At 33.2% G+C, this 10,000-nt stretch overlaps 1 protein-coding gene across 1 annotated transcript in view; it reads right to left on the bottom strand.

Moving 5' to 3' along the window:
- Window positions 1-10,000, bottom strand: part of LOC137651188 (acetyl-coenzyme A synthetase 2-like, mitochondrial) — a 119,801-nt gene that overhangs the window by 11,043 nt on the left and 98,758 nt on the right. The window contains exons 2-5 of the mRNA XM_068384340.1: window positions 7,810-7,939; window positions 5,016-5,112; window positions 1,168-1,367; window positions 101-276 (exon numbers count right to left, since the gene is read on the bottom strand). Coding sequence (XP_068240441.1) covers window positions 101-276; window positions 1,168-1,367; window positions 5,016-5,112; window positions 7,810-7,894 — 558 coding nt within the window. The 5' untranslated portion in view covers window positions 7,895-7,939. The remainder of the gene's footprint in view (window positions 1-100; window positions 277-1,167; window positions 1,368-5,015; window positions 5,113-7,809; window positions 7,940-10,000) is intronic.

Genomic DNA, 10,000 nt, shown 5'->3' with positions numbered 1-10,000 from the left:
AATTTCCTTTTATTCTTTTTAACAAAGGATATCGGAGTCAATGTCCTTCGATGTCAGGATGCCAGAGAACTCTCAATCAATCAATCAATCTCATCTTTACCTTGTCGAGCTTGATGTCTTTAGGGCCCATCTGAACGTTGGCTCCTGTTCTGGTACCGACGAGGACCTGCCTGACGGAGGGACATCGGGCCACGGCTGCGTCCACGACCTTCTTCAGCTCAATGACTTTTCCGCCTCTCACTGCTTGGTCCATCGTGATGATCATCTCGGCTCCGGCTTTGGGAGGAGAAGGAAAATGAACGCGCCTCCCGTTCACAGTAGAACATCAAAAGTTCAAACTTGCAGTAAATATATTTATGTTGAACAGGGTGACATAATTGTCATAATCCATGTATGAAAAATATGTAGAAGTATGTGTTTCATACAGTGAGATAAGTGACCTTTTTAAGAATAATATGACCCGTGTATGAAAAATATGTAGAAGTATGTGTTTCATACAGTGAGATAAATGACCTTTTTAAGAGTAATATGACTGTCATAAATTGTTGTGTGCGATCACTGAACTCTGTTATAGGTGACGTGTTGTAAGCCTATTGGTGAGAGTATATTTCCATCACAGTGGAGAATTCCACAAAATCAAACAATTCAGCATATTGACAGAGCAAGATTGCATTTACTTGCTCGAGGGGTAAGCAGTACCACTCGAGCGATCATTGGAACAAGAAAGTACTCGTCTGAAGAGTATCTGGCTGTGTAAAGTGTACTCACGAACATTTCTATAATAAAGTGAAAAAAACCCATGTTCCTATGTCTCATTATCCGTCAACATTATTATTATTATTATTATTATTATTATTAGCTAAGCTACAACACTAGTTAGAAAACCAGGATGCTTTAAGCCTTAGGGCTCTAACGGGGAAAAATAATCAAGTGAGGAAAGTAAATAAGGAAATAAATAAACTGTATGAGAAGTAATGAACAATCAAAATAAAATATTTCAAGAACAGTAACAATATTAAAACAGATCTTCCACATATAAACTATAAAAAAAAAGACTTAAAAGACCTATGTCAGCCTGTTCAACATGAAAACATTTGCTGCAAGTTTCAACTCTTTGACGGGTCACGTACACTAGTTAATTAAGAAGTTAGCACATCAGTGACTCACCATCTTGAATCCTAGACGCAAGAGCCTCGGAGGAGAAGCCAGCGAAGACAACCGAGTGGATAGCGCCTATTCTGGCACATGCTAGCATGGAGGCAGCCGCTAAAGGGGAAGCCGGAAGATACAGTGCTACTCGGTCACCATGTTTGACGCCGCAGTCCAACAACACGTTGGCCAAGCGACATACCATTTCTTGGAGTTGTCTGTCGGTGCAAATATGTTCATCTGGATAAGAATATCATTATTATTATAATTACTTGCTAAGCTATAACCCTGGTTGGAAAAGCAAGATGCTATAAGCCCAGAGGCCCCAACAGGAAAAATAGCCCTGTGAGGAAAGGAAAAAAGGAAAAATAAAATATTTTTAGAACAGTAACAAAATTGAAATAAATATTTCCTATATAAACTATAACATTTCAACAAAACGAGAGGAAGAGAAATTAGACAGAATAGTGTGTCTGAATGTACCCTTAAGTAAAAGAACTCTAACCCAGGACAGTGGAAGACCATGGTACAGAGGCTATGGCACAACCCAAGACTAGAGAATAATTGTTTGATTTTGGAATGTCCTTCTCCTAAAAGAGCTGCTTACCATAGCTAAAGTCTATCTTCTACCCTTACCAAGAGGAAAGTACTGAACAATTACAGTGCAGTAGTTAACCCCTTGGGTGAAGAAGAATTGTTTGGTACTCTGTGTTGTCAGGTGTATGAGGACAGAGAATAATCTGTAAAGAATAGGCCAGACTATTCGGTGTATGTGTAGGCAAAGGAAAAGTGAACCGTAACCAGAGAGAAGGATCCAATTTAGTACTGTCTGGCAAGTCAAAGGACCCCATAACTCTCAAGCGGTAGTATCTTAATCGGTGGCTGGTGCCCTGGCCAACCCACTACCTATATCATATTGTGGACTAGCTTATGGGTGAACTAAAATGAATGAGCATATATATTATCTACTTCCTTTCAGAAATCTGTATGATGTTCGTTAGTCTAGACTTGTGGATTTCGATGCTCGTTGCATATGCAGATGATGCTACTCTTTGCATCAATTCCATCTCCTAAATGTAGATATGGGGTTGCTGAATCCTTTAACCCTTTCACTGCCATTGGTGACTTAGTCAAAATTTGCAAAAGGAAAATTGCTTTTAAATTCACCCAAACTATAGAAAGTTGGTATTCAATAGAAAGGTCTTGATGAATTTTTTTTTTTTTTTTTTTTTTAATAAATAACAAGTTACGGTTTGTTTGGTCTTGAAAGAATTTGCTACACCAGAAGTTTCCTTGAATTCACCACTCGCACTGAAAGGGTTAATAAAGATCTAGCTTCAAAGATGGTTGGGAAATGCTGATAACTAACTGTCAAATATCTATATCTATTTTCTGATAATAACAAAAGGTTTGAAAATCTTCTTTTATATAAAATAATGCAATAATCTTCCTTACAATAACAAGGTCTGGAGATACTTCATAAACAAAACTATTCTCTTAACTTTAATTGGAGAACTGAATTAATTGTAAATTACTAATAATAATTTTCCATTTCGAATTCCATGATAATTTTGTGAATGAATGAGAATTCACTGCTAAACGTCAATGTAGAATATGAGTTGGTTACATAACTTTAAGAAATTACAGAAATATACATCATCTGCTGAGTTATTCTTATATGAAAAAAAAAAAATATGTTCATCAAGGCAAGTCTAAAGTCACGTTCAATTTTGAAATCATTATTATTATTATTATTATTATTATTATTATTATTATTATTATTATTATTATTACTACTACTACTGGCTAAGCTACAACCGTAGTTGGAAAAGCCAAGGTCTATAGATTAATATATCTATAGACCTTGGGAAAAGCAAGATGCCATAAGCCCAAGGACTCCAACAGCGAAAGTAGCCGAGTGAGGTAAAGAAATAAGGAAATTACATAAGCTACAACAGACGTAATGAACAATTGATATAAAATATTTCAAGAACAGCAATAACATTAAAATAAATCTTTCATATATAAACTATGAAACCTTCAAAACTATAAAATATGAAGATATTAGTTAAAGTATTTCATATTGCAACAGATAACACAAAGTTCTTCATATATGTATTAATCTCTGGCACCGTCGTTCAATTAGTTCATTATGCATATTGCATAAGTTTTTTTTTTTATATAATTCTGACCATCCTTTACATTCAGATCTTCCCGGACAGTTCCATCCTGTTCGTAATACTAGGCAGGCAGTTAATTCTAATAGCCTGGCCTTCTCCATCATGAGGCTCAATACTACACAGTATTCTAGAAGTTTTATTCCAGCTGTGACCAAGTTGTGGAATGATCTTCCTAATCGGGTAGTTGAATCAGTAGAACTTCAAAAGTTCAAAGTTGCAGCAAATGTTTTTATGCCAAACAGGCTGATATAAGTCCTTTTATAGTTCATATATGAAATATATGTTTTAATGTTTTTAATGTTTTTAAAATATTCTATTTTAATTGCTCATTACTTCTCATGTCGTTTACTCATTTCCTTTCCTCACTGGGCTATTTCCCCTGTTGGAGCCCTCGGGCTTATAGCACCCTTATTTTCCAACTAGGATTGTAGCTTAGCAAATAATAATAATAATAATAATAATAATAATAATAATAATAATAATAATAAGATAGTTGAAGCCACTTAAAATGCAAAGTTCATCCACTTATTTATTGAATTTTATACCTTACATTATGCGGCCTTTCTGTATCTCAGGGCAATTTAAGCTGGTAATAAAAATATATTATTTACTAAAGATAAGCACTGAAACATTCTGTACTTTCCTGTAATCCAGGAAGTTACAGGATACTGACTGTTGATAACAGAGCATGAAAAAAAAAAAACGAACACTAAAAACGAGAATAAAATTCAGGGCACTCATTAAAGCGCAGACCTCCGCCGTGGAAGCTTATTTCTCGACATTTTGCTTGACCTTGATCTTTGACCTTGGCATGTATCAATTGGCGTGGTTTTCATACACTGAAATATGAACCAAGTTTGAAGTGTCTGTGACAAATGATGTCCAAACTTATGGCTGATTACATGAATTGGAAATTTTGCTTGACCTTTGACCTTGATCTTCAACCTTGACCCTCAAAAATTTAATCATATCCAGCTTTTTAAATAATAGTTAATCCCTGCAAGTTTCATTACTCTACGATTAAAATTGTGGCCAGGAAGCTGTTCGAAAACAAACACACACAAACAAACAAACACAAACAGGGGCAAAAACATAACCTCCTTCCAACTTCATTGACGGAGGTAATAATTATATCATTTGATACATTGAATGTAATCTGTTAATGTCGTTTAGAAATTTCACTTAAAAGATTGCTTACAATATAAGATTAACTATAAAGATATGACGGATCATGAACTGTATCTATGAATTATGTGCTGTATTATCTATCCTTAGCTAAGGCTGAAACCTAGCGGCCCACCAAAAGCAGGGTCCTACTGTATGCAACTTTTCTCTTTTTTTTAGTGTTAAATGTTAAAACTATGGATTACTTAATTTGTAATAAACTGTATCTTTATCGAAGACATTGCGTGCTGTATTATCTATCCCTGGTTAAGGCTGACTAGGCTGAAACCTAGTGGCCCGCCAAAAGCTGGGGCCCACTGTATGCAACATTTTTTTTTTTTTTTTTTTTGTTAAATGTTAAAATTATGGACTATTCACTTTATTTGTATTATTATTGTAATAAATTGTAGGGAAGGAGAGCTTGAAATCTGCTGAGGGATCTCGAGGGTTCAAAGAAGATAGAAGCCTAGGGCCCTACCATTGGTTAATACAGCACTGGACATTGTTGAGGTGAATACTTACTTGTAAGTGATCTTTTCATGGTGGCCAGCTTCGTCTTTCTCCCAAATAAGGGCCACGTTGTTTGGATTCTTTCGTGCATGGCGGTCCACACAATTAACTGTAAAGGGAATTGGAAAAAAGACGATGATTAAAGGAAATTGAAAAAAGACGATGATGATGATTATTATTATTATTATTATTATTATTATTATTATTATTATTATTATTATCATTAAATGCTAAGCTGCAACTCTAGTTAGAAAAGCAGGATGCTATAAGCCTAGGGGTTCCAACAGGGAAAATAGCCCAGTAAGGAAAGGAAACATGGAAAAATAAAATATTTTAAGAATAGTAACAACATTAAAATAAATATTTCCTATATGAACCATAAATACTTTAACAAAACAAGAGGAAGAGAAACTATATAGAAAAGTGTGCCCGAGTGTCCCCTCAAGCAAGAGAACACTAATCCAAGATAGTGGAAGACCATGGTACAGAGGCTATGGGACTACCCAAGACTAGAGAACAATGGTTTGATTTTGGAGTGTCCTTCTCCTAGAAGAGCTGCTTACCATAGCTAAAGTATCTTCTATTTTAAATATGGTAAAAATTACAGAAAGGAAGAGTGAAACACGAATAGATTTGGTAGAACTACAAAAAAAAAATGGTTCTCAAAAGATGTGATTTTAAGCAACGATTCTCATCCAGAGTAGATTATGTCACTGAGAAGAACATACCCACATTAATAATTAATAATTAATAATTAAATTTAATAATTAATAATTAATAATTAATAATTAATAATTAATAATTAATAATTAATAATTAATAATTAATAGTTAATAATTAATAATTAATAATTAATAATTAATAATCAATAATCAATAATTAATAATTAATAATTATTAATTATCAAATATTAAATATTGAATATTGAATATTAATTATTAATTAATAATTATTAATTATTAATTATTAATCATTAAATATTAAATATTAATTATTAATTATTAAATATTAAATATTAATTATTAATTAATAATTATTAAATATCAATTATTAATTATCAATTATTAATTATTAATCATCAATTATCAATTATTGATTATTAATTATTAATTATTGATAGTTATTATTATTATTATTATTATCATTATTAGCAGCAGTAGCTAAGCTACAACCCTAGTTAGTAAAGCAAGACGCTGTAAGCCCATGGGCTCCAACAGAGAAAAATAGCACAGTGAGGAAAGGAAATAAGGAGATAAATAAACTATACGAAAAGTAATAAAAAAAGTTTAAAGTATTTTAAGAACAGTAACAACATCAAAACAGACCTATCATATATAAACTATAAAAACAGACTTATGTCAGCTTGTTCAACATAAAAACATTTTCTGGAAGTTTGAACTTTTGAAGTTTATATATATATATATATATATATATATATATATATATATATATATACATATATATATATATATGTGTGTGTGTGTGTGTGTGTGTGTGTGTGTGTGTATCAGCAGCACGACAAGCCCTTTCAAAAACAGTTCACCATTCACTCATATCTAACACCATCTCTTGTGAATCCTGGCTATTAAAAGGCTTTAAAGGCCGCTCATGAATGGCAGAGGCGAGGGACAGTGATATTGCCCTATCAAGCAGGACAATGCCCTAGAAACTGCCCACGTATACATATGGTCAGCGTCCAAGCCCATCTCAACCCAAGCTAGTATCAAGGAGGGCCAGGCAATGGCTGCTGATGACTCAACAGATAGACCTATACTCTCTCCCAAACACCCGCATCCTTAGCTCACCAGGATGGTGATGTTGGAGCGACCAAAGGAACTAACGAGTTTGAGTGGGAATCGAATCCCAGTCTGGCGATCACTAGTCAGGGACGTTACCAACAGGCCACCACAAGGTAAATTTCTTTCCCATTCTTTTAATAGACTGAAGACGAACGAACTGTTCCAGTTCTATACTTCTTGTTTCAAATATCACAACTATTCTCTCTCTCTCTCTCTCTCTCTCTCTCTCTCTCTCTCTCTTTTTTTTTTTTTCTCTCTCTCTCTCTCTCTCTCTCTCTCTCTCTCTCTCTCTCTCTACAGAAAATCTATGGAAATTATGAATAAACATATCGGCCCATTTTAGAATGTGATTTTAAAAACAAAATACTATAAACTTGTTGAAATTACTAGAGAGAATTTCAAATATGGCTATTGTTTGTAATAACCATTCAAGATAAATTCACTTATCCACTGATGGTATTTTAGGTGTTATATACTCAAGAAATATGCATACCGGGTTTCTTTTGCGCTTTAGTCTGTTTCCTGCTAAATTTTAACTATCACTTACTTCAAAGCAGAAAATAAGATATCTGCCACACCTGAAACGTTCAGTCGCCTGTTACCTGCTAATTCTTAACTATCACATACTTCAAAACAGAAAATTAAATAATCATGTCACTTGAAACATCCAGTACTTTATTTCCTTCTAACTCCCAATCACTTACTTCAAAACAGAAAATTATATATATATATATATATATATATATATATATATATATATATATATATCACTGAAACTTTCGTACTTTATTTCCTGCTAAACCTTAAGTATCACTTATTTCAAGACAAAATATTATACATACATACATATATACATACATACATATATATATATATATATATATATATATATATATATATATATATATATATATATATATATATCACCTGAAACATTCAGTACTTTATATCCTGCTAATTCTTAACTCCCACATACTTCAAAACAGAAAATTAGTTATCTATCTCACCTGAAACGTTCAATTGTCCGTCTGGGAACCACCTGAACAGGGCCTTCTCCCTATCGTGGTCTGCAACGACTGTGAAATCTCTCATCCATTCCAGTCTCGACTTCCCCAGTCTGCCCCAGAACTCCTCTGGCTTAGAAGAAGGGAAAGGATCGCGTAATGTTATTAAAGGAAGAATAATCATTACACAGAACTATAGTCCATTTCTTTTAGCGATGCATATTTGCACCGACTCGTGGAGGTGCCCTTTTAGCTCGGAAAAGTTTCCAGATCGCTGATTGGTTAGAATTATCTTGTCCAACCAATCAGCGATCCGGAAACTTTTCCGAGCTAAAAGGGCACCTCCGCGAGTAGGTGCAAATATGCATCGGTAAAAGGAATGGACTGTAGTGACATTCATCATTGTAATAACAATAATAATGATTTACTGTATTTTTAAAGCACGTTTTTAACAGTGTAGTTCAACAAAGAGTATGAAGAACATATTCTTCTGATCTTTCTAATCTGAAAACATTCTTCAAATGATTGTTACCAATCTCCAAATTGTTTATTTGTTTATTTTTGCTTATTTGATTTAATATTGTTTTGAAAATATTTCATTTTAATTGTTCATTACTTCTTATATCGTTTATTTATTTCCTTGTTACCTTTCCGTACTAGGCTATTTTTCCCTGTTGGAGCCCGTGGGCTTATAGCATCTCGCTTTTCCAACTAGGGTTGTAGCTTAGCAAGTAATAATAATAATAATAATAATAATAATAATAATAATAATAATAATAATAATAATAATAATAATTGTAATTTAATAATGACAGGGAAATGTCGTTACCTTTCCGTCTGTTTTAAAATGAGATTGTATAAAAGTTTGCATTACATTTATTCATATATATATTTTCTTTTTTTTGCACTTAAAAATTAACCGCAAAAATAACTATAAAAATCCTGGAATAAATTTTCCAGGCATTTACCTTAGGAGTGATATTACGGTCACCAACCCGTAAAAGATAATAACAAAGTAGTGTAAAAAAATACGGTCGCCTGTATTTTACTGAAATATGGCTGAAAACAGTATATTTTATTGGAGAATTTCCGATTCAAATTACAGTTTTTTAACAGTGTAGGCTAACTGGAATTCGTTGTTAATAATAAGGGTGTCATACCCGACACGAATTACACTATTAAAAATGTGCCGTAAAAACGGTAAAAATCCTAGAATAAATGTTGCCAGATATTTACCGTTTTAAAAACGGATATATTGACGTTAAAGAGTGATATTAAGGTCACCAACCCGTAAAAGACAATTACAAAGTAAGGTCAAATTTACGGTCGCCTGTAATTTACTGAAATACGGCTGAGAACACTATTTTTACGGAGAATTTCCGATTAAAATTACAGTTCTTTTTAACAGTATATTAAAGCATTGCTTCTGTTTTATTCAGTGCGTAAAGGCTGCAAGACGCACATAAAGATGTGCACAATGCATTGCTAAGGCCCAATCATCATAGGAAATGGCCGTATATTGCAATTTGCTTGCAATGAAGCGATTTTTGCAAAGCAAATATGCATAATGGATCATTTCTATTCATCTTAAATCAGAAAAATTGTTTTTTTTAACAGTGTAGATACTTCAATCTCAGTGGCTTTTATATACACAACCTCTATTCTATCCGATATGAAACACGATCTCTACATAGATAAGCCTTATCTTCTCAACCCTAACACGTTAATAAAAGACACGAGTTCCCTAGATACGCAGAATGTTGGTTATGAATTACCTTTCGATAAGATATCGATTAGAAGTTATATTTTATAGTTCATGAATATCATATGCTTAAACTACTTCTTTCGAATAGAATGTCTGTTTTGTTGATGTTTTATTAATATTACTTTCTAAGCTACAACTCTAGTTGGAAAAGCAGGATGCTATCTAGGGCTTCAACAGGGAAAATAGCCTAGTGAGGAAAGGAAACAAGGGAAAATTAAATATTTTAAGAACACCAACAACACCTAAACAAATATTTCTCTCACATAAACTATAAAAACTTTAACAAAGCAAGAGGAAGAGAAATAAGATAGAATAGTGTGCCCGACTGTACCTTCAAGCAAGAGAACACTATCCCTGACAGTGGAAGACCATGGTACAGAGGCTATGGCACTACCCAAGACTAGCGAACAATGGTTTGATTTTGGAATG

This window comes from Palaemon carinicauda, chromosome 12 (assembly GCF_036898095.1).
Source record: "Palaemon carinicauda isolate YSFRI2023 chromosome 12, ASM3689809v2, whole genome shotgun sequence".
Classification (NCBI taxonomy): Eukaryota; Metazoa; Arthropoda; class Malacostraca; order Decapoda; family Palaemonidae; genus Palaemon; species Palaemon carinicauda.
Note: the sequence above shows the minus strand (reverse complement) of the source record. Positions and strands in the feature narration are given on the sequence as shown.